At 41.2% G+C, this 25787-nt stretch overlaps 1 protein-coding gene across 1 annotated transcript in view; it reads right to left on the bottom strand.

Annotated features, from left to right (window-relative positions):
* Window positions 1-25787, bottom strand: part of tmem176 (transmembrane protein 176) — a 39751-nt gene that overhangs the window by 9862 nt on the left and 4102 nt on the right. The window contains exons 2-4 of the mRNA XM_053330520.1: window positions 22130-22258; window positions 16570-16680; window positions 5090-5236 (exon numbers count right to left, since the gene is read on the bottom strand). Coding sequence (XP_053186495.1) covers window positions 5090-5236; window positions 16570-16680; window positions 22130-22255 — 384 coding nt within the window. The 5' untranslated portion in view covers window positions 22256-22258. The remainder of the gene's footprint in view (window positions 1-5089; window positions 5237-16569; window positions 16681-22129; window positions 22259-25787) is intronic.

Below are 25787 nucleotides of genomic sequence, written 5' to 3'. Positions count from 1 at the left end.
GATAATCCTCATTGAGTGTTTTGACTTCTATTTATAATCAATCTCAGGTTCAAGTTATTTGTAATTCCATTCCAGTTATTTGTAATTTCCATTTAGAGATCCAGCCATGAATGGTGTTGAATTGCACCATGTGAAGTAGGCTATTTGTTTTAAATATTTTGTAACTATGTTAGCTCAGTTCACTAATTTGAGCTTTAACATTTGTATTTATTTTGTATTTTATTTATATTTTTTACTGTATTTGACGAGAATACTGGTTTATTCTTAGTTTTTTTTGTACTTTGCAATATGCTTTTTACTTGTATTATTTACTTTGATATGAATAAATAAATGGTTCATTGCTTTAATTTTATCATTCATTGCATTCATTTGTTTAATCTTGCTACATTTGTCTCAGGAAAGAAAGGTAGTCACACCCAATACCCTCAGTATTTTTGTCCTGTAGAGGTTTGTAGTTTTTCAAATCAACAATGGTATCGGATCGGTATCGGGTATCGGCCGATACGCAAAGCCCAGAATCGGTATCGGTATCGGAACTGAAAAAGCCGGATCGGTGCATCCCTAGTACCTAGGTGTACAAGTAACCAGTTCATTTAAGTTACTTAAAAAGACCAATTTTGATAACTTATTAGAACAAACCAAAAAAGACTTAGAGAGGTGGTCTTGCCTTCCCGTCTCGCTAGCAAGCTCCATTAATGCTCTCAAGATGACAGTATTGCCTAGATTCCTGTACATGTTTGTAACAATCCCTATCTGGCTCCCAAAACATTTTTTTATTAAGCTGGATAAGTATGTCTCATCTTTTATTTGGAACCGAGCCACGCCTCGTATAAAGAAGATCTATTTGGAAAGGCCTAAATCTGAAGGAGGACTGGGTCTCTCCAACTTCCTCCATTATTATTGGGCATCAAATATTTCCTAGTTGACATACTGGGTGACGTCTTTCTCAGACAAAAATGGGCCTGCCTGGGCGATGATGGAGCTTTCATCACATGCATCAATATCCCCCATCTCGCTGCTAACAGCTCCACTGGCAACGCAGACAACTCGTAGGACCTTTTCTAATCCTGTGGTGTCAAATTCCATTAGAATTTGAGTACAATTTCGCAAGCATTTTAACCTTGATCAGATCAATAGCCTTTCCCCTCTTTCTTTCAATCATCTCTTTGCACCCTCACAGGTGGATCAAAGTTTCGCTGGCTGGCATTGACAAGGACTGGTTTTCTTTGACGATTTGTTTGATGAGAGCTCCTTCCTTTCCTTTGAAGCCCTAGTAAAAGACCATAATATCCCAAGATCTCACTTCTTCAGATATCTCCAAGTACGCAGCTTTGCCTCCAAACATTTCTCTACTTTCCCCAAACCGCCAAATAGAGATTCTGCGTATGATTTATTAAATCTGAATCCATGGAACAGGGGTCTGATCTCCAAGGCTTGTAATATAATACACAATGTGGATCCCCCATCACACACTAAAACGCATGAAGCATGGGAACGAGATCTGGAAATCGTGATACCGGATGATGTCTGGGCTAAATGTATCTCTAACATACACACCTCCTCTATATGTATTAGGCACGGGCTGATACAATTCAAAGTATTTCATCGGCTACATTACTCCAATGATAGGCTAGCTAAAATATACCCATCTGTTCTCCCTACCTGTCCTAGGTGTTGCAACCAAGTGTCACAGGGTCATATGTTCTGGTACTGTCCCTCTTTAGTTAATTTCTGGTCCTCCATTTTCGACTGTCTATCTGTTCTATGCAACACACCCCTCAAACCCAACCCACTCACCGCTTTGTTTGGAGTCACACCCTCAGAAATATACACCACTAATAAACAAAAGAGAGCAATAGCATTCTGCAGCCTTATAACTTGTAGGGTGATCTTAATGAATTGGAAGTCTAATAAATGCCCGCCCTTCAGGAGATGGATTCAGGAGGTTCTATCTCTGCTTCAGTTAGAAAAGATAAGACATACACTAAACGGTTCTTGTGACACATACACCTGAGTGTGGTCTCCTTTTATTGATTATGTAAAGAAGTTAAATCTCTAACCAATCATGTTATTTTGGTATTTTCAACCTGTCTGACTAGTCCTTTGATGTCATACTTTTGCAACATTGGATCCCCCTTTTTTTTCTCCTTTCTTTTTTTTTGTACTCTTGGTCCCAAGGGAGGGTATGTGGGGAGGGCACTAGTACGGGATTATGTTCACAAGATCTGATATCTTGTATTTTTTGATTATTCGTTTGTATGTTTGTTACTCTTATACAACTGAAAATGCCTTAAATAAAGTTGCTAAAAAAAAAAGAGAGAGACTAAAGAGGAAAAAGCAAGGTAAGACTTGTCTTATCCATCCATCATGTGATGGAGGAGAAATCAGTTTCCATTTTAATAGAATGGCACGTGTGGCTAATAAGGTGGTGAAGGCAACGACACGGTGTGCTGTGGTGGGCAAATTATTAGTTGGAGAGGCCAAAAATAGCAGTCAGGGGGTTGGGTTCTAAATTTAAACTAAGGCCACAGCCAAGCATTGCTTTGATATGGAAATATTTTAGCCAGTCTGGCATTAGTGAGATGAACTTAATGAATAACCTTGCATTGTAAAAGGCCATGACTTGCGCATATAGAAGAGGAATGGACCAGAATTAAGATATCGCTCCATTGACTGTCAGATATTTTTAAACCCAAATCGTGCTCCCATGAGCCTTTCAAAGTCGCGGTGGTTGTTGGATTTAAGGAGTCAATTTTACTGTATGTAATGGATATTAGTCATTTCTGTTCAAAGTCCAGGGTAATAAATTTGTCAATTTCTGAGTCGGGGGTGGTTGGGGAAATGTGGAAACTATTTTTGAATGAAGTGTCTTATATGAAAGAAACTGAACAGATGACTGTTGGGAAGATTATATTTTACTGACAGGGATGAAAAAGATGAGAAAACCCCTTTCTCATACAGGTCAGCCAGTGGTCTAAGGCCATTGGTTGCCCATTGCTGGGCTGTGTCTGAGCCAGAGGGGAGAAATAGGTGATTATTCAGAATCGGCGCACAGGTTGAAGCCCTGTGTAGTCCATACTGTTTCCTAAATTGAAGCCAAATCTTGATGTTATTAGTAACAACTGGGTTCTGTGAGATCCTGGAAGTTGTAATGGGCAGTTTATCTGATTCACTTTTGACCCAATAAAGGAGTTTATTAATATTGCAGGCCCAAAAGTAGTAACTTTTCTTAAAATTTGGGAGCGCTAACCCTCCTTGCGATTTAGGAAGTTGGAGGATTGATTTTCTGAGGTGGGCAGGTGTGTTACCCTAGATGAAAGCGTTCAGATGCTGATCGAGTTTGGTGAAAAAGGATTTATTAATACAGAACGGGATGTGGTGAAAAAGATATAGAAATTTTGGCAGAATGACCATTTTAAGACAAATACAAACACACAGGAGGGGAAGGACTGGGGGTGGGGGGTCCAGTCCACTTGTCCTCAGCTAGGGCATAGCTACAGTGGGTCCACTGAAAGCCTATCACTCCAACTGAAGCCCATCTAACCGCTTCACAAATTCAACAAAGCCATCCCACGTCCCATGGAAGTTCTGAAGAGCACCATTAACAGTATACCTGATCTTGATGAGATGTGTGTGGGTGGGTGGGGCAGAATTTTTCCAATTCAGTAAATTCAACCGCTGTGCTAGTACGGAGGAGAACGCCAAAGCCTGGTGCTGACAGGAGGTCAATGATATGTTTCCTGAGGTTACCCCAAAAATGGCCATAAGGGCAAAGGGAGTAACAGTTTTTTAAAATATTTTAGAAAATAAATCAAAGAAAGATGACAGAATCTAGTTCAGGGCAGCCCCAGAACATATGGTATAAAGTCGCAGGAAGCATTTTGCATCTGTCACACAGGGGGTCAATGTCCGGGTAAATTTTTGTCAGGGCAGTCTTACAATAATGTAAGCGGTGCAATACCTTGAACTGGATAAGACTGTGACGTGCACATATGGATATACTGTGGAATCACAGTGACCGTATCCAGGAAAATACCCAGAATGAATAACATATTGAGCTTCATGGCTCTGAACTTCCTCCTGACCTATCTTCCGGGGTCTCTTTCCCATCTTGAAGTGGTTAACCTCAAAAACCAATGTAGCTTGAACAGCTGGGCATAGTACATCGACAAGTTAAAGACGCCTTTCATTTCTCAGGGTCTAACAGCCCCTGAGAGATGCCTTGAAAACTTAAGGCTCTCATAGTCAAGTGAATATTATCAAAACGTCTAATAGGCAGTTTTAGCTCCTGTCCCTTGAAGGCCCCAGTCCCGATGAGCCCACTCTGTTCTGATTGGTCATCTATCCAGAAGCCTGCCAAGGGGCAGTCTTATAAAAGTCAAGTTAAGTTAGAGATTACCCAACATTTCCTGCTTTACTACTTTATATTAAACGCTTCTAGATGACTAAATAATGAGACTTTTATTGAGAAGTGAACTTCCATGCGGTGTGTGGAGCAGATGATCCTTGGGCTGAAAGTGGCAAACAACAATGGAAACCACTCTGAAGTAAGTGCTTTTTGCTAATCGGGATTACTTCAACATGCATACTTCATTGTTTGACACTTTTAACACAAACATTATAATATAATATAACATAATATCATATCATATAATATAATAATATATATAATATAATATAATATAATATAGACTTATATAACACTTGAGTTACTGTGATTGAAAAGGGAATGTCTAAACTGTTCATCAGATGTGGATGTAAACACCCTCACAATATATAGTTGAGAATGAGCACTTTATCCTGTTAGTAGAGCTAACACCACAAAATGTCCTTGGCCCTGGCTACACTGTAGTCCTCATGCTTTTGCTGACCCCCTCCTCCCACACCCTCAAAATATACACACTTTGGTCCATGACAAATCTTTGCTGAACACAGACAAGGTTCTGGAAAACTGAAGCTTGGAAATGAATGACTCCACAGCCACTTATATTGCTAGCCCACCCAGAGAGTGTCTTAAGTCACTGTTTGCTGAATAGGTACATCATCAATTGTTTCTGACAACTTGACATTCAGTGACACTAATACAAACCGTGGCATAGTGTTTCTCATTACAGCTGCCATGCGTCATTTTGACACATGGCTCCTCAGGATTCTTGTCCATGTCCACAGAGTAGATGATCACAGCCACAACTGACAGCACAGTGGACACCACGCTCACTATCAAACACGTTTGCAACTGAAAAAGAAGAAAAACACATTTTTCTTTTTAACCATCAGAGGGGGCAGCGGCATAGCAGTGACATAAGTAGCAGATGAAATAAACAATAATCCATAGGAAAATGGGCTCTTGTAAACCATTTCATTGCTTCACACTAATGAATCATTAATGTACTCCTTCATTGACAAAGAATATTAGGTGTGCTGACACCAAAGGGCAACTCTTGTACTTCTGCATACTTATTATTCTTAACATTTCTTCCTCTTATTTTTAACCTTCCACCAAAAGTTCAGCACAGTACTCCTCCCGGAGTTTTGGATCCAGTGTTGCCTCATGCCTGCCTGACTTGTGTGCTATGACTTTTGGTAGTGATCTGACATACCGTAAAAGTCGCACTGCTAAATATGACGCAGGGTGTCTTGCAGGGGAAAAACACTTTTCTATTACAGACTGCTTTATTGGAATGTTATGTATTTATAAACACACATCTTTATACTCCAAAACTTTTTAAATTTACTTTTATTTGAAACACAATTAAACACACATATTACATCTGAAACATTGTGTCCGGTTTATGGTTACTGGTCCGGTAACGATTTGCTTAACTGAACTGGACTGGTATATTAGGCTATGAATTTCAATTAAACCTTTTAAAAGAACACAGTAATTTTACATATTTGATACAGTGTGTAGCTGTATGCTTACAGCATACCCAAAAACTCTTCATCAGTGCTGTTGCTGTGTGAAAATATTGTGCCTGAGTAGCTGTTAGACTCACCAAGCTCAATGTCCTCTGACTCTGTGTCAGTTCCACAGTAAAACCTTTGTTTTTCTATCCCTCAACCGCCCTTAAAACGTCTTAAAACGTGTAATCTCTCTCATTCCATTCCATACATCCCTGGCCTTACTCCTCTGCAATTTCTCCTCCATTTTTTTTCTGTAGGAGTTTTTGCTCTCCCTGGGTATGTTTAAGCTCTCTCTGTATATGTTTTATCTGTGTTCGGTCCCCTCTTCTTTTTGTTTAATAGGGCCTTTAAATCACTAGTGACCCATGATTTGCTGTTTGGGTAACATTGGATAACTTTAGTGGGGATAGAAGTGTCGACATAGAATTTAAGGTACTCCCCATGTGGCTCATAAAGGGTGTTCCAGTCGGTGGCTTCTAAGGCCCAACGCAGGGACTCCATGGCATCATGAGACCATTTCCTCACTATTTTTGTTGTAACAACCACAAAACCAGCTCCCTAAACCAACGTGAGAACTGACAAAATACAAAAGCAGAAAACAAAGCAGTCACCACTTCTGTCCATAATAAATGATCACAGAATTTCCTCATACAACTCAGCCAAGCAATACACTGCTAATTCAATAGACAGGCGGGAAAAGAGTTAGCATGTTTTCGATCAAATAATAACAATCTAATATCCACTGTAAGTATGACACACCAACCTTGTGCCTCCTCGGGGGGCTGCCAAATACATTAAGCCTTAGATGTTCATATCCTTAAGTTGCCATTTTCTGCTTTTTGCCTGATTTTTTTTAGTTACCTTAACCCTTTTATGTTTTACCTTTAGCACATTGTTTTGTTCGGCCATACAACACAGGAAGGAAGTAGGAAGTAGTGGTTTTCAAAATAAAATCTTAGGATTTAAAAACGGAACCATTATCTCTAAAACGAGCAAAATATACAAATAAAAGCAGATGGAATTACATTTTCTTAGAACACAAATCATGATCAAATGTATAGATTGATAAATCATGTCAAAAAACATCTAAAGCAGATATTTGTTTTTCCCAATAAACCTGCAAACAATGCAAGCTGCCCTCTGGACAAAACAAGAAACAGCAAGCACAAAAACAAAATGGGTTTGCTACAACAGTTTTGTTTCCCCTGGTTGTGCATTTAACAAATTGATGGAAGGTGGGGAGTGTGGAGGAGAGTGAGGTGTGGTTAAAATCTCCTGTGATGGTAATGAAAGCTTCAGGGTACTTTGTTTGGAGGTGTGCAGTTGCACTGTGGATTACATCACACGCTGTCATGCAGCCACGACTCCGTAAAGCACATCATACTGCACTCTTTGTATTCCCCCTGTGTCTTAACAAGCGATTCCAGTTCATCCATTTTATTTCCCAGGGACCTCACATTTCCTGTGATGATCACAGGGATGCAGGGTTTAAACCTCCTTTTTTTCATCCTCCGTTTTACACCCACTTTGCAGCCAAGGTGCACATGTGGGTCCGCAGATCAAAAAGTATAAAACATAGCCAGACCAAATTACACACATCTATAGATGAGACTTGTGGCTACATTTTGACGTTTGACTGGAGTCTGTAGCTGAAAGTGTGCAGGAATGATGTATATATTTTGAAATGCCTAAAAAATCGTCGAAAATCATACATTTAAAAGGCAAAATGTGCACTTCCTGTTGGATTTAGGTCAGGGGTATCAGCGCGTGATTTGTAGGTCTTTCTACGACATTCCTATCAGACGTTGTTTGTTTTTCCATTTTATCGATTTTTTCGCCAGACCTGATGTGCGTTCCAAATTTGGTGAGCTTTGGCGCAGGTTTAGGGGTTCAAATTAAGGCTCAAAGAGGCGGTAGAATAATAATAATAATAATAATAATTAAAGCTGAAAGCAGCAATGAACGGACCCTCGCCCCCCCACGCACCGCCCCGTTCGTGCATGTCGGTGCATGCTGCAGTCACATGGTAGACACAGCGGGCACGTAGACTTCTTGGCACCCGGGCTTTTATTGAACATTGTGTGATGGGGCTAAGTCACATTGCCTGTGTCCACTAGGTGGCGCTAGAGATCACCCACCAATTATATGTCATGTTGCAGTGTATGATGTGGAGAACACATCCTGTAAATTTCATGTAAATCGGATAATGTTTGTCATATGAGGCTGACTTCCTGTGTCCAGTAGGTGGCGCTGTGTATTTGACACAGTATTGATGCATAGATGTGTTCAGGGCGGGACCCTCTACATGCATGATGAATTTGATGTAGATGGGACAATGTCTGTAGGAGTTATAAAGACTTCCTGCTTCATGGCGAAGCATCAAAATTGTCCGCACAGCCACGCCCAACAGGAATAAGTCATAAAAAAGCTTTTGATAACTGGTGTTATGTCTTAGCTGAGTCAATTTCAGGTGTAAATACTTAAGATTATGGGAGTAATTAGTGAAAGAATGACGCAAGTGACTTCTTGTTGCCAGTGGGTGGCGCTATGACTGTCACTAAATATAAGACTGTACATGTGTTCAGACCAGGACGCTGAACAAGCATCTGAAATTTGGAAAAGCTCAGACCATTTGGAGTCAAGTTATGAGGGTTTGAAATTTGATGGCGAGACATCGAAATTCGCCGTGTCACCACGGCAACCAGGAATAACGGGCAAAAAAGCTTTTTATAGCTTTTCATCTCCAATATCTCAAGATGACTCTGTGTGAATTTGAAGTGGATGGGATGAAATCCCTAGGACTAATTCGTTCAAATATGATGCCAAATTCTGCATTAAAATCAATAATTTGATTCAAAATGGCCGACTTCCTGTTGGTGTTAGGGTATGTGTCCAAGAGACTTTTTGGTGCGTCTTGACATGATGAATATGTGTACCAAGTTTCATTTCTCTATGTCAATCTGTGGCGAGGGGCTCGATTTTATTGATTTTGCAGGGGGCACTAGAGAGCCATTCTGCTACGCCCATTTATGCAAACCATAAAATATCAAATTTTTCGTCGGGTCTGACTTGCGTGCAAACTTTGGTGACTTTCGGGGCACGTTTAGGGGGGCAAAAAGGCCGTTGTTGTGAGAGAAGAAAAAAAAGTATAATAATAATAATCTTGGCAAAAACAATAGGGCTTCGCGCTGGTCAGCGCTCGGGCCCTAATAATAAATGACACAAAAACAATAGGGTCTTTGCCTTCAGGCAAGGGCAGGACTCCTCTGGAGTCTTCGCCCTCTTGCCTTTCGGCTCGGTCCCTAATAAGACACGATCAGACATTTTAAAGACAACAAAATTGGACACAAAAGATAAACGTGAGGGAGAGCTGCAAAGACAGGATGCCACTTGCCACGGTGCCTCAAAACTGGGACACACCTTAACAGTGTTATTTTGTGTTCCCAATAATACAAGTTGCGGAAAAATGTTGCTACTTTGGCCTGATGTATGGAGCTGTGTAAAGTTGTATCGTACCGTACAGCACTGTCTTCTTCTGCTTATCCAGGGTCGGGTCGCGGGGGCAGCAGCCTAAGCAGGGAAGCCCAGACTTCTTTGCCTTTCGTCTCAGCTCTCTCTTCACCACGATGGATCTGTGCAGAGTTTGCATCACTGCAGATGCCGCACCAATCTGCCTGTCAATCTCACGCTCCATCCTTCCCTCACTCGTGAACAAGACCCCGAGGTACTTGAACTCCTCCACTTGGGGCAGGATCTCATCCCCAACCCGGAGAATGCACTCCACCCTTTTCCGGTGTAAAGTTGTGTAAAGTTGCCAATAGGGATGTGATGAGATCTTAAAACATGACGATATTTCTCGTCGAGGTGAATGCTATGTGACAACAGATTTGTGTAATTTACTTTTATTTCTGTTTTTTTATATTATTTATATTTTTTATAGCAATATGACTTTGACAAAAACATGTCCCACTAAGAACACGCACTACAATATTGATGACCAAGAAAATGCACATGCACACACACATAGTAACGTGAGTGGATGGGTTGTTACAGCGGAAAGTTCAATCAATCAATCTCAATCCATCTTTATTTGTATAGCGCCAAATCACAACAAAGTTATCTCAAGGCACTTTACACATAGAGCAGGTTCTAAACCCTCTCTTCAGGTTTTAACTTTAAATTCTGATAAACTGTACATTTAACCAAACATGGAAAAAGCTCCAATCACGAGAGATCTGGCATTATTTACGCACAAGTTACCCAACACTAGGTAAGTTAGGTCCGTTTTCAATATGCTAAACGTGATCTGGTAACTGTAATGTTACAACAAATACAGTCAAATGTAACGTTATCACATATGATGTTTATGATATATATATATATATACATATATATGTATGCATGTATGTGTATATATATATGTATATGTATGTATGTGTATAAATATATATATATATATATATGTGTATATGTATATATATATATATATATATATATATGTGTGTGTATATATTAGGGTTGCACATATCTCTGTGATAAACGATTCGATATGCATCTAGATACACAGGTTACGATTCGATTCAAAAACGATATCCTTTTATTACAGACCGATTCGATACGAATCGATTCAATACAGTGTAAGAACGATACGATTTGATTCTACAGTTAATATTTGTTGTAGATATTTTATAAAATAAAGAGGCCAATTCTATGAAAGTGACAGTACAATGTTTTCTTTTCAAATATGTAAAAAAACACATATCGCCAAGCATTGTGGCTTTATGGCACTGGCAAAAAAAAGACAGAACAATAAAATCACATGTCAATGTATTTATTTTTAGACATGGACATATGTGTATGTCCATACACATATATAAAAAAACAAAACAATTTAAACAACATTTTATCGCAATCCCGACTGGCACACTGGTCCCGAAAGATCGTATTATCGCCCAGCCCTAGCACTCGCATACACTTCTGCAACTGCACTGCTGTCAAACCTAAAGCCACTAATAATGAAAAATATGTCTTATCCTCCCACAATATTCCCTTATTCCCGTAAATACTTACATTTGTTTGAAGAACTTGTGATGGGTCAATCTGTGTTTTATCTTCATCTAAAGTGAGACTGGAAGTTGCAGTAATTCTTTTTTTCTGTACCGAAGAGAAAGAATGTATTACATGACAACAACATATGAACTATACCATAGATGCTTTCTGGTGAAGAGATTTTTTAGAAAAACATTTCAACTAAAAAACATCATAGTATTACAGTGTCATGAATTCATTAAGGATTTTATGTGTTACAATTAAAAATAATTCAGTGGGTGACATTCACTTCATATCATTTTTCATAAACAAGATGAGACAAGACATTAAAAGCATAACCAACATACAAATAGGGATTTCAGTGAATCAAGACTTTGGTAAGTATGATACGAAATGGAGCAGCATTTTGAACCTACAGGTGTTTTAATCTGATATGAAATGCAAAGAGAGGAGGGAGGGCAAAAGGAAAAAACAATGGCTGTGGTAAGTGCTAGTGCAGGGTTAGGGTTAGTTAACATTGAAACTACCAACACAAGCAACAAAAATAACCTTTGGTTTGCTTCCATCATGTGTTGTGGTACAAGGTGTGGTCCTTCTCCTTGCAACTGCCATGTGCCAGATGTCCTCATCCTTGAGGAAGGCTTCTTTTTTTCCCCATCAACTCCTTGTAGTTGTCTGTAACCACAACCATACATCAGACAAACTGTCAAATGTTTTTTCCCTCTTTTACTCAATATTTTAGATATTTTGTCTCGTGAAATTCACCACAGTCAATCTAATATTATACACAACAAGTCACTTTAAGTCTTTTTATAAACATAGTTACATAATAATAACAATTTTCTTCTTGTTCTTTTCTTTACATTGGACAATTGTCCATTTATGGTTAGCGCCACACAAAACCTTTGCTAAACATTCTCCACACAGCACGCTCACAAATGTTCACACAAAATCTCATCTCAAGTTGCACTAAGTTAGTACCATTTACACTAGCATTAGCTGCCACCTGCCACTAACAGCTTGCTAGCTAGTTATTAGCTAATGCAGTTTGTGAATGATAAGTTTGCCTATTAACTTGTTTAACTTAGTCATTGTAGAAAGAATATTCATTCAAAAGATACTTCACACCATGCACGAACAATACAAACCTCCAAGTAGGAGCAGTTTTGCGGTCACCTTGTTTTTAGGTGCTTTCCTGGTGCCCCAGCACACTTGTATCAATCGGTCTTCACTCGAGAGGTCCGGCCGTTTTAATCCCTGAACATCTGCTGTCTGTACTGAGGCGTCACGATGTCAGTACTTTCGACGTGAATTGTGTTGTCCCTAAAATAAAGCATCCCGAACTTGAACTGTGCCATTGTAACTCAACTACGACAACGCTTCCCTCAGCATCATTCAAGCAGGTTGCATTCGGGGGTAACCAGTCAGCGGCAGCACAGCGCCACGAGTACTTCAGGGTCAATTTGAAAAATGTCCACCACATGCATGACTGTTTTCATGCAAAATCAAAGACTTTCAAAAGATTATTTTTTCAGTCAGGCAGCAAAGCAAATTTCCTGTTATTTACACAGCTTAATATGTTCTTAAGTGTAATGTGTTTTTTGATTGCTGTCAAATGTAACGAAACAATCCAAGCTTTGGAATATGTACTTTCCATGTGATGATAAGAAATACACAAGGTTGTACTGTTTTTTTATTAGAAATACTGGTGACTACTGCATTATATAAAAGCACATGGTCAATTGAAAGGTGCTCTGTTGTTGATGTTCATGTTTATTCAAAATTCACCATTAAATTTGGAGAATGGATGGATGGATTTTTAAATATTGTATAAAAACAATCCAAGTAATCCAAATACTTTATAACACTAATTGCTAACATTTTAAAATTGAAATAGAAAAGTAAGGATATTTTTTCAATTAGAAAAGGTATTATTACATAACAGCATTGTTGCATTTTGCTGGTAAAATACATTATTTTAAAAGGTTGAAGAGAAAAGGTCAGCTACAGAAATGAACTGTTATTGTACATGCTTTTAAACTGATCTTAGCACACTAAAAGAAATGGCTACATACTGATGAATTTGTTCTGGTTTATAGTGTACTCATGAAGAATACACTAATTTACCACTGAAGTAGTATTTAATTATTCATATACTTATTTTAAGTGCACTTTAACACTGCTGTGCTAACAATGATATGAAAAAAAGTGTTATAAAAGTGAACTTATTGAAAGGGTGCTAAAAGTGCACTTGATAAAAGTAGATGCAAATACACTAACATTAAACTTATATTTAAAGCATTCGAAGTACATAATAAATAAATATACTAATCAAACTCATATATATTTCAGTGTTATTATATTTTATATGAATATACTTAAGATGAATTTAAGTATAAGTACTAAGTAGTGTACTTTATCTAAGTAAACTGAAGTACTACTGAGGGAATAATATATTTGTAATTAATACATTTATAATATATTTTTGGTTTACTTTATTTTAACACATAAAGTCAAAATGTGCTAGAAATGTACTTTCAGAAAATTAAGTACATTTTTAGTATATTAAAGTATATTACTTTTTTACCAGGGGAAAGATATGGAGTTTGTGACTCATTAGTAGAAAGCAATTTGCTGGCAACCATACATATATACGTGCATGAGAATGTGTGATTTGTGTGTGTGTATAGTTGTATTTGTGTGCATGTGTAGTCTGCAGACTCACAGTTTTCATGGTGCAGTGTTTGTCCAAGATGATAGCAACCACTCCCGCTGTGATAAACTGGGGCCCACCCACCCATACACACACACACGCACACACACACACACACACAAACACACACAGAAGAGAGATTGGTTAAATCAGATGAGCAAAACCTTAAAAAATGTCTAATTTCCTTTTAAGAGCAGGTTAATGTTAATTTTGTGAGATATTTTTTAATTTAGTTTTAGTCTGAGTCCTGTTTTGACACAGGCCCTGATAAATGTTTGTCATATTTAGTCCACCGTATACTTTTTAAAAATTTCCACTAAAACTAGAAAACCCAAAGTATTTTAGTCTAATTTTAGTTCCTTGAGATGAGTAAATTGGACCAGGTTTGATATAGAGACTGACAGGGTCTCTCTCTTGGACAAACAAAGATCCATTAACATTCCATGGAGCAACCAAAAGTGACAACATCTACATAAAAGTAAGTAAGTAAGTTTGGTGTCTCGTTCAGACGTCATAATTTATCAGAGAGACACAGAGACTTTTTCTACCATCAGACACTGACAGACCACTGTCATAAATTAAAAGACACTGCACATTCCTGGCATCCCCCTCTGTGTTTCCTGAAACCACACTGAGCATTAAAGTGAGAATTAGTATTGAAACTCATACAAAACTTCTTTGTCAATAGTATGGTTTAAACAAAACCAATTACTTGTCAGTATCAATTATCTAAAGAAAACCTCCATGGTAACAGCCATTACAGTGATCACTGATAAATGGGTATTTGAAGAACTGTCATTATACTTTCTCTTTTAGTAAACACTAATGTTGGTATGAGAATGTTTACTTAATTTAAGAAAGTGTTACATTGATGTAATGTAGAACAGGGTAGAATAACAATGTGATTATGCTTGATCATATTAATTCTTTTCAGGTTTTAATGAATGGCAGCTTGATGAATCAAGATGATGTCATATCAATGCCAGAATAATACATTCTGTATTCTGTGTCAATAGGTTATAGCATGCATTTTATAATCAGGATTAAATACTGAATGAATGATGATGATGAAAAGTTTCATGCTAAAAAGCTGGAAATTAGATCCACAAAGTAGCTGTGATGCACAACACTGATGGTGAGGATATCATACAACTTCATATCAAAAAACCGTGCTGAAGCACGAATGTCCCCCCTCTCCTGTCCCCCACTGGCCCGCACTCACATTACCTCAAACCCAAGTGTACTCAAGGACGGTTGCCTCCGACACATAGGTTGCGCTTGTGTATGTAACCGTCGTGTGCTCCTTAGGGTTTAATCCCGGGAAAGAGAATTCCCGGGAAATCCAATCTAGCCATGTGTATTATGAGGTCATGTTTTTTACACAGAAAGTCACGTGATCATGCCTTTTAGCTGACATGTCACAAAAAACTGTACGGTACATGGCCATATAAAACATTTTTTTAAATGCTCCAGCAAACTATAAGCAAACAAATCAATGTTGGCCCTGTTCAAAGGCAGACATATGACTGTTCTCATAATAGTTGGAGGAAACAAAATTATTTTTTTTATTTTATTGCAGTTTTTCAACATTTTTTATGACGGATATTAGCGGTCCCTCACTAAAACAGGCCATGAAAGGGTTAAATTATAAAAAAATATTGATAAAATTACACATCATTCATTAGAAGACACCTAACCCTAAGCAACAAAAAATATATATTGTAATACCTTTTAACTTTTAACCATTTTAACTTTATCATGGTGTGTGTTTGAAAACAAGGTACAAAAAATGTCCCTAACAGGAGGACGTTAGTCATTTCTAACAGGATGTCAGGGTTAAGATGAGTGTTGGTCCCCAGCGGACTTATTTAACTTTATTTCTTATGTAGTATAATCTCAATAAAATATTAATCATTATTTTAAGTGCTGCAGCATTATATTTTTTTTATAAGGAACTTAACGTTACCTGCGGTCGAGTCGGCCGCTGTCAGGTCGCTGTGCTGGAGGCAGGACTGCTGTGTAGCTGCTGCCAGTAGCTGCTTGTTAGCCTAGCCTTGCTGATTAGCCTTATGCTAGCTCAGTTCGGCGCGGTTAATTAGCGTTCAGTTGGCAGGATCTCGGCCGGCTTACCCGTAGAGTTATCGCCTCTCCTCCAAATATGGAAAGTACACGCCCACTAAAATCCAAGATGGCACAGTCCAAATGCCCGTAGTAGAGGCACAAAACAGACTCCCCCAAACCATACAGTCTATGCCCCAAACCAATGGGTGACGTCACGGGTGCAACCTCCATTCTTTTTACAGTCTATGATCGGACTGTTTAGTTGTGATGCTACTGCAGTAATTATGGTAGGATTATGGATTTGATTGGGCTGCCGTAATTTAGTGCAACTTAATTTAAAAGGTGGATTGCTTTCCCTGACTACGGTCCACTGCTGTAATGCTCCCGGTGGGGTAGGACGGCGAGCAGAGGACGGAGCTAAACAGCCACAGTTTAGCTCTGTCCTCTGCACAGCTGTTCCACAGCATTACCCGGGTAATGTTGTTCCTCATAGCGTCACACACACTGCCCTGCATGAGCACAGCACAAGAAGCAAAACGCTCATCCAATGAATGCACTTTTTGGAATGTAATTTAGAAAGAAAGAGACTATATAATATTTTGTCTCCTCATTTTTGACAAAAAAAGAGAGATTTTATTTAAGTTTTTATTTAATGAAGAAGATTTAGTCTCGTCTTTTTTCGTCAACAAAAATGTGTGTTAATTTAGACACAGTCAGTGTTTACAGACATTGGTGCTGTCTTGTCATCATCTCATCTTAGTCATGGAAAAAATGGTCCTTGTTGAGTATTTTTCGTCTAGTCTTGTCTGACAAAATTAACACTACAGCAGATATAAACTCACCGTCAGGCCGCTCCACCAAGGAACTCCCAGGATGACCACCTCTGTGAACTCAGTGAAGTGCAGAGGAATGGAGTAGGACATGATCATCAGCCCCAACATAACCTGACTCACCTAACACACACACACACACACACACAAACACACACACACACACACACACCACATGCGTTTTAGTTCATTTTGACTAATATTACAATATTTATTATGATGCAACTGTTTGACCTCCTGCCTTTGGGGAGGCGATACAGATGTATCAAAGCAAGGACAAACAGACTCAAAAATAGCTTATTCCCCAAAGCCATGTGCACTGTGTTTATTCCATACGCATAATTAATGAAAACACACAAATATGCAATATTGTTTCGGATCACAACATCACTCAAGAAATTAAATTAACAGAGAAATGAACAACATAGGCTACAAAAGTGCAGCCGCAACGAGAAGTGCAAACAGCTAACTGGCTGTAAAGTGCACACACTAATGATTTGGATCACAACATCATAAGGTCAAAAATTGAATTAATAATTAATAATATACAAAGCCACAGCGAGAAGTGCAAACACCCTATGCCTGTTAGCGCGTAAAAGGAACTGGCTCATCACAATCTAGGTGATTATATTACTACTGAAAACAAACGTCCTGCTGTGTATTCATTACACTGTAACAAATGAAATGTCACATCACATCAAATGTATCACAACCAGTCTATGATGGCAAGGCTGTTGGGATTGTCTTTTCTCTTGTGGGAGCTGTGACACCAACCTTTGTGCACAGGGCCGCTGCCTTGCTCAATATGGCTTTTAGGCCCGTGATGACCGAGTGTGCGAGGTCAGTGGCAGTCTTCAGCAAAAGATCGGAGGACTGTGTCAGATATGAACTTTGCAGTCCGAAAAAGATCCTCAAACAGGATAAGGTGGAGGATGAATTGACCATCAATGAGTGAGAGTAATGACCATGTATCAGTGGATCTGCGTTGATTTCGTTGCGCCTTAATGTCATTTAAGGTTGCAATGAAGGGCGGGAAGGGTTTTTTGCACTGCCCACAGCGAGTAGTACTGGCAGGATCTGTAAAAGTTTCCCTGGTTGATAGCCATGTCCCTGGTTCACAGTCGTGTCATTCTCTGTGTCTCCTCTCTGGAATGCAGTGAAATGCATCAAGTCATCACTGCTCTCATATACTCTCTGTTCTCTCGGACTATTTTTGCATGTCCATCATTCAGAGCATTACATATTGTTGAGCCAGACTCTTTCTGAATAGTCCACTTATTCCACGCTGCCATTGCATGTTTATGCTCCACACTAGCATTGTGTGTTTTGAATGAACTTGTCGTCTTCTTCCAGTTCTGGAAGCGCAGCAGGGAACATCCTCCACTATTCATAGGGGATGAATGTGTGGAAAGGGTTCAGAACTTCAAATTTCTTGGCATCCACATCTCCAATAACTTCACCTGGTCTGTTAATACCACGGCTGCGGTAAAAAGGGCTTAACAACGCCTGCATTTCCTGAGGCTTCTGAGAAGGGACGGTCTGAATAGATAGCTGCCCTCAATCAATCAATCAATCTTTATTTGTATAGCGCCAAATCACAACAGAGTTATCTCAAGGCACTTTACACACAGAGCAGGTTCTAAACCGAACTCTTCAGGTTTTAACTTTAAAGAGACCCAATGTTCCCACATGAGCAGCACTTGGCAACAGTGGCAAGAAAAAACTCCCTTTTAACAGGAAGAAACCTCAGGCAGAACCAGACTCAGAGTGGGCGGCCATCTGCCTCGACCGGTTGGGGTTGAGAGGAGAGAAATGAAGGATAGAGGAGAGAAGCACACTGAAAATCAACAATGAAGCTAGAAGGTTCGGGACTGGAATCTGTCATCCGGACGTCTACAGGCCCAGAATACCTGTGAGACGAGAAAGCACAGACAACCACTCTGCTGGTGGTATTCTACCGTTCTGCCATTGAGAGCATACTGGCCTACTGCATCACAGTCTGGCATACTGGCTGTTCTGCGATGGACAAGAAGGCTCTGCAGAGGGTAATAAAAACTGCCCAAAAAATCTGGCCTACTGCATCACAGTCTGGCATACTGGCTGTTCTGCGATGGACAAGAAGGCACTGCAGAGGGTAATAAAAACTGCCCAAAAAATCTCTCCCCTCCCTTGATGACATTGCCAGTAGCCACTGTCTCAGTAGAGCCTCAGCCATCATCACAGACTCTACACATCCTGGTCACCATCTATTCCACCTTCTGCCCTCTGGGAGGCGCTACAGATCACTCAAAACCCAGACTACCAGATTCAATCACAGCTTTTTTCTTACAGCAATACGCACCCTGAACAGACTCAAGTAACACAAGCAAAGTATTACTCCTTCCGTGCAATACCATATTTCATTGACTCTTCACATGCAATATTCTTGTTTTTATACGTGCAATATTGTTTACATTGATTTTTATTTTATTTATTCTTGTTTATTTATTTATGTTTGATCATTGTGGCTCCTAACAGAGCAGCACTTTTAATTTCGTTGTATCCATCCATCCGTCCTCTTCCGCTTATCCGGGGTCTGGTCGCGGGGGCAGCAGCCTAAGCAGGGAAGCCCAGACTTCACTCTCCCCAGCCACTTCGTCCAGCTCTTCCCGGGGGATCCCGAGGCGTTCCCAGGCCAGCCGAGAGACATAGTCTCTCCAGCGTGTCCTGGGTCTTCCTCGGGGTCTCCTACCGGTGGGACGTGCCCTGAACAACTCACCAGGGAGGCGTCCAGGAGGCATCCTGATTAGATGCCCGAGCCACCTCATCTGGCTCCTCTCGACGCGGAGGAGCAGCGGGTCTACTCCGAGCTCCCTCCTGATAACTGAGCTTCTCACCCTATCTCTAAGGGAGAGCCCAGCCACCGTACGGAGGAAGCTCATTTCTGCGATCTTGTTCTTTCGGTCACTACCCAAAGCTCATGACCATAGGTGAGGGTAGCAACGAAGATCGACTGGTAAATCGAGAGCTTTGCCTTTCGGCTCAGCTCTCTCTTCACCACGATGGATCTGTGCAGAGTCCGCATTACTGCAGACGCCGCACCGATCCCTGTCGATCTCCCGCTCCATCCTTCAATTACTCATGAACAAGACCCCGAGGTACTTGAACTCCTCCACTTGAGGCAGAATCTCATCCCCGACCCGAAGAGTGCACTCCACCCTTTTCCGGTTGAGGACCATGGCTTCGGATTTGGAGGTGCTGATCCTCTCCCGGCCGCTTCACACTCGGCTGCGAACCGATCCAGTGAGAGCTGGAGGTCACGGTCTGATGAAGCCAACAGGACCACATCATCTGCAAAAAGCAGTGACCCAATCCTGAGGTCACCAAACCGGACCCCCTCCACACCCTGGCTGCGCCTAGAAATCCTGTCCATAAAAATTATGAACAGGATCGGTGACAAAGGGCAGCCCTGGCGGAGTCCAACCCTCACTGGAAACAAGTCAGACTTATTGCCGGGTTGCCGGTACCTGTCCTACAGGCCAAAAAGGCCCTATAGGACTCCTTCTTCAGCTTGACGGCATCCCTCACCACCGGTGTCCACCAGCGGGTTCGGGGATTGCCGCCCCAACTGGCACCGACCGCCTTGCGGCCACAGCTCCGGTCAGCCACCTTAACAATGGAGGCACGGAACATGACCCACTCAGACTCGATGTCCCCCGCCTCCCCCGGTACGTGGTCGAAGCTCTCCCGGAGGTGAGAGATGAAACTCTCTCTGACAGGAGACTCTGCCAGATGTTCCCAGCAGACCCTCACAATGCGTTTGGGCCTGCCAGGTGTGACCGGCATCCTCCCCCACCACCGCAGCCAACTCACCACCAGGTGGTGATCAGTTGACAGCTCCGCCCCTCTCTTCACCCGAGGGTCCAAGACATGCGGTCGCAAGTCCGACGACATGACTACAAAGTCAATCATCGAACTTCGGCCTAGGGTGTCCTGGTGCCAAGTGCACATATGGACACCCTTATGCTTGAACATGGTGTTCATTATGGACAATCTGTGACGAGCACAGAAGTCCAATAACAGAACACCGCTCGGGTTCAGATCGGGGGGGCAGTTCCTCCCAATCATACCCTTCCAGGTCTCACTGTCGCTACCAACATGGGAATTGAAGTCCCCCAGCAGAACGAGGGAATCCCCAGAGGGAGTGTTTTCCAGCACCCCCTCCAAGGAGTCCAAAAAGGCTGGATACTCTGAGCTGCTGTTTGGACCATAGGCACAAACAACAGTCAGGATCTGTCCCCTCACCCGAAGGCGGAGGGAGGCTACCCTCTCGTCTATCGGGGTAAACTCCAACATACAGGCACCAAGCCGGGGGGCAATAAGTATTGCCACCCCTGCCTGGCGCCTCCCACCAGTGGCAACTCCAGAGTGGACGAGAGTCCAACCCCTCTCGAGGAGACTGGTTCCAGAGCCCTTGCTGTGCATCGAGGTGAGGCCGACTATATCTAGCCGGAACTTCTCAACCTGATGCACCAGCTCAGGCTCCTTCCCCACCAGAGAGGTGACGTTCCATGTCCCTAGAGCTAGCTTCTGCAGCCGAGGATCGGACCGCCAAGGTCCCCGCCTTCAGCTGCCGCCCAGCTCACACTGCACCCGACCCCTTTGGGTCCCCCTGTGGGAGCGGGGTCCCATGTCCCTTCTCCGGGCTGTGCCCGGCCGGGCCCCATGGGCGAAGGCCCGGCCACCAGTCGCTCGCCTCTGGTTTCCTCCTGGACATTGACAGTGGTGGCATGCAAAGCAGAAAACATAACCTTTGTAATAGAATATTGCAGACATTTGTAAACCTCATACCATCCACGATTGAAGTAGTGATCCAGCTGTCCAACTTGGCTGGATAACGCCAAAGAAGAGGCTGCCTTGGTTCATCAACAGGTGGCTGGCTTAAATCAGAGGGAGCAGTGTCTGTGTCAGCAGTGTAGCTAACGGGGGCTATAGAACAGCTGGCAGCGATGAACTGCTCTGGTGCTCCTTCAGGTCCTGGCTCACAAGTTCCTTTCTCAGATTCATTTTTCGAATCTCCCTCTTCTTTGTCTCCCTGCGAGACTGGGTCTTCATTTGCACTCTTTTTTTTCTTGATCACAAAACGATCCATTGCAATGGACTGTAGGCTAGCTAGCCTTAGCCTAACGTGCGAATAAAGGTAACTGGGGCGATAATCACTCAACCCCTAGTCCGTAGTTGATTTTGTTACCATAATGATTTTGTGTTTTGACACTGAGATGCACCCCAGGCCAATCAGGAGATGAATCTGGCAATACACAAGGAATTGTCCCGTTGCTTCCAATGGCCAATCTGTGTCTGGTTAAAATGTTCCCCTCGCATCCAGTTGTTATATGATAATGTTATTAATGAGTAAAACTGAAGAAACTGGTGTACATCAGAAAAGTGTATTTTCCAAAATGTCAACTTTTCTTTAAAGATGAGCAAAACTCAATCATCTTTGACCCTATACAAAACATCCACTCAGATCTACAATTCTTTTTGGTTGTCGTATGATAATGTATAAATTAGACATACACAGTTCAAAACTCACCCCCAGACATCTAGGCTCTCCTCTCTGGATGGCAGTACGCAAAGCCTGCTGTCTGTTGGTCAGCTTGACAGCATTCAGATCCTCTAGCACCTGCACCGTCAGATCCCTGGAGACTGCCACTGCCATCACCTACAGAGGACAGCAGAGGTCACCTTCCATATCATAGGTCTATGTACTGCAGAGGTGTCCAAACTATTCCATGAAGGTCTATGTGGCTGCAGGTTTTCATTCCAACCAAGCAGGAGCACACCAGGCTTGAGTCATTTAATTCAACTGATCTCAGTCTTCAGACAGTTGATTGGTCGAATTGTATGCTCTTGATTCTTGATTGGAATCAAGAGCATATAATGGAAAAGCACAGGTATAACTAACAAACTAACATAACACTTTGTTCCATTTACTTCACACAAACTTTGTTTAGATTTAGGACATTTTTAGATACCTCCTCAGGGTTTCCCCCAGAAAACTTGCTAAGCCTGGTGGTAGTTTGGAAGGGTGGCCTACTGCCGGTGAAGCATGTTTCTTTTTTTTTGTGACAGGGGCCTGACACAGGCCAGCAACTGACTGGTAGCAGTGTCCTGTAGATAACAGATTGATGACATAGTAAAATTCAGAGGGTGTGATTCCATACTGCCTTGCATTAAATCAATGTTAAAAGTTGACTGGAAATTTAAAAGAAATACTGTAATAATCAATGTAATCATGTGTTATTATAAGACATTTATTGACAATAATTAAGCACCAACTATAGTCTCACAAAAGCACTACTCTTGAAGTACTGTTCAACACCAATGTTTTAATACAAAAAATACAATTAAAATAAATACGTTTACCCTTAATAACTTAAAGTAAAATCCTGATGGCACGTGAATTTAATACAAGCCTCGTAATGCTGGTCTAATTGTAAGATAAATAACAAATGGAAAAAAAACCCCTCAAAAATCAACCAAGAGATTCAGACTGATCACTCTAAAGCCAAAGAGGACAGAGGCTCACTGATATTAAGAGGTATTATTTGGCTCTCCTACTTTTTTGTGGTACATTGTATGTTGGATCACTACATCTCATCCTTCTGGGTCTCTAAAAGAATACTTCCAGGGCTTTCTGGTAGTCCATCTCAGCTACGGGGGATTTATTTTGATCCTCAGGCAGGCAGCAAGGCTTTTCAATCCGTGTATCATTGATTCTTTCCATTTTTAATTGACAATCAAAAATCAAATAATGAAAAATTGACTGGTTATTTTGTTTTTTCTTATAAAAAATGCCTGGTTTTTCATATTTCAATTTTAGGGTTTCAGATCAAAAATACGAAATGGAAAAACGGGCAACAGGACTGAATTTGATTTTAATATTTAATTGGTCGGCCATGGTATTGTTTCGAGGATCAAAGTGTGTGACTCTAAAGGAGGACTTGAGAATGTGAATGCAAATGATATCTTACACCATAAATTATATTGAAAATATTGAAATTTGATGAAAAAAATCTCAATCGATGTGAATATTAGGTTACTTTGAAAGAAGAAAAACTATAACATATATTAAAATGTTCTTGCATTGAAAGCGGAAGTGGACGTGTAGCTTGTTACACAGTGTGCAGCTTGACGTGCAGCTTGACGTGCAGGCTGCAGCGGAAGACTGGAGGGGGGAGCTGAGGCAGGTAAAAGGTGTTTATGTGTGACGGGGTCAGTTTAATGTTTTGTTTTGCTGTGATTTAATTGTTTTGTTGAAATTTCACATGGTGATCCTTTTTTCGAGCTGACCTTGAACGTCCCACAGCCGACAGACAATCAGCGCAACAAGCCACAGCTGGCAGCTTGCGCAGGTATGACCTTTTTTATTTCAGGCCAGAGACGCCAGAGCGGGAGAGATGAGCCAGAGACGAAGGAAGGCCAGGGAGAAGGCCAGAGACGGAGGAGATGAGGAACCAGCCGGAGAACCAGCATGCCACCAAGAACCTACCATCGCAGAAAGATCCTCCTACCTGAAGTGCAGCGGCCCGTGTCTGTCGGCGTAACAACTCCAGCCTGGGTGAATGACGTTCAGTTATCACCCAGGATAAGTGTGAGTGTTAATTCGCAAATCTAAAATGCAGACACTGAGAAGGCCGGCTGTAGGGTCAGGCAGAGGAGGGAGAGAGGGCGTAGACTGGTGTGTCGATAGAGGGCTGGCGGTTGTGTTTTACGTCTACAGGTGGAGTACCGGACCGAGGGAACAAGTGGATCCAGAGAAGGCGGCATCCAGTCTGGAGAAGGATTCCTCCAGGATGGTCCGGATCCAGGAAAAGACTTTGGACTATGTTTTATAATAAATCCTGGTGAACTTTCTATTTTTTTGGTGGTTTTTTAACTCTGCTCCGTCCTGATAAAAAGAACCTGTAGCCTATCTGTAATTATGGAGTCCTAAGCTCCTCAACTTAGGTGGCGTTGTTGGCAACATTTTAAACTAAATTATTGTTTTGGCTTTTAACCCAAACAAACCACGTGACATATGAATGTGTGGGGATGACCAATTAAATATTAAAATCAAATTCAGTCCTGGTGCCCGTTTTTCCATTTCTTAATTTTGATCGGAGCCTAAAATTGAAATATGAAAAACCAGGATTTTTTTCGTTTTTGGTGTTGTAATAAAAAGCAAAAAACAAAATAACCTGTTAATTTTTCATTATTTGATTTTTGACTGCCAATTAAAAATGGAAAGAACGAATGCTACACGGATTCTTTTCCCTTGCAGCCTGTTTTTTGATTTATTAAAGTGAAAACAAAATCAGTGTATTATCCTGTTCTAAACAGGTACCGCTATAGCTTATTGAAAGAATGAAGTAAGTGACTTCCTGTTGCCAGTAGGGGGCGCTATGACTGTCACTAAATTTGAGACTGTACATGTGTTCAGATCAGGATGCTGAACAAACATATGAAATTTGGAAAAGCTCAGACCATGTGGAGTCAAGTTATGAGGGTTTGAATTTTCATGGCGAGACATCGAAATTCGCCGCGTCACCACAGCAACCAGGAATGACGGGAAAAAAAACTTTTGATAACTTTTCATCTCCAAAGTCTCAAGATGACTCTGTGAATTTGAAGTGGATGGGATGAAATCTCTAGGACAAGTTCGTTCAAATATGAGGCCTGGAAATGACCAAAAAAGTCACCAAAATTGTGCATTTTTCCCAAGATGGCCAACTTCCTGTTGGACTTAGGGTATGGGTCCAAATGGCATTTTTGTGCGTCTGGAGATGATACATAAACATATCGAATTTCATTCTTCTATGTCAATCGGGAAGGCTGAGGTTCAATTTTGAAATATTCAAGGGGGGCGCTATTGAGCCGTTTAGTCACGCCCATCCCATTGAAGTATATAGAATGTTAAATGAACCCACTCCAGATGTGTGTGTTGAGTTTTGTTACCGTGGAGGTATCCTTTGCTCCTGAAAACTGTAATCGTGTTTCATGGCGTTGAATGTGTTGTCATGGCAACAGTATTTGATGATGGGTCATGAGCTGCAGAATGTAGCATTACCAAGGTCTTATGTCTCCGCTGAGTCAATTTCAGGTGTAAATACTTACGATTATGGGAGTAATTAGTGAAGGAATGACGCAAGTGACTTCCTGTTGCCAGTAGGGGGCGCTATGACTGTCACTAAATATGAGACTGTACATGT

This window comes from Scomber japonicus, chromosome 2 (genome assembly GCF_027409825.1).
Source record: "Scomber japonicus isolate fScoJap1 chromosome 2, fScoJap1.pri, whole genome shotgun sequence".
NCBI lineage: Eukaryota > Metazoa > Chordata > Actinopteri > Scombriformes > Scombridae > Scomber > Scomber japonicus.
The sequence above is the reverse complement of the archived record's forward strand: the minus strand, read 5'-3'. Positions and strand labels throughout refer to the sequence as shown.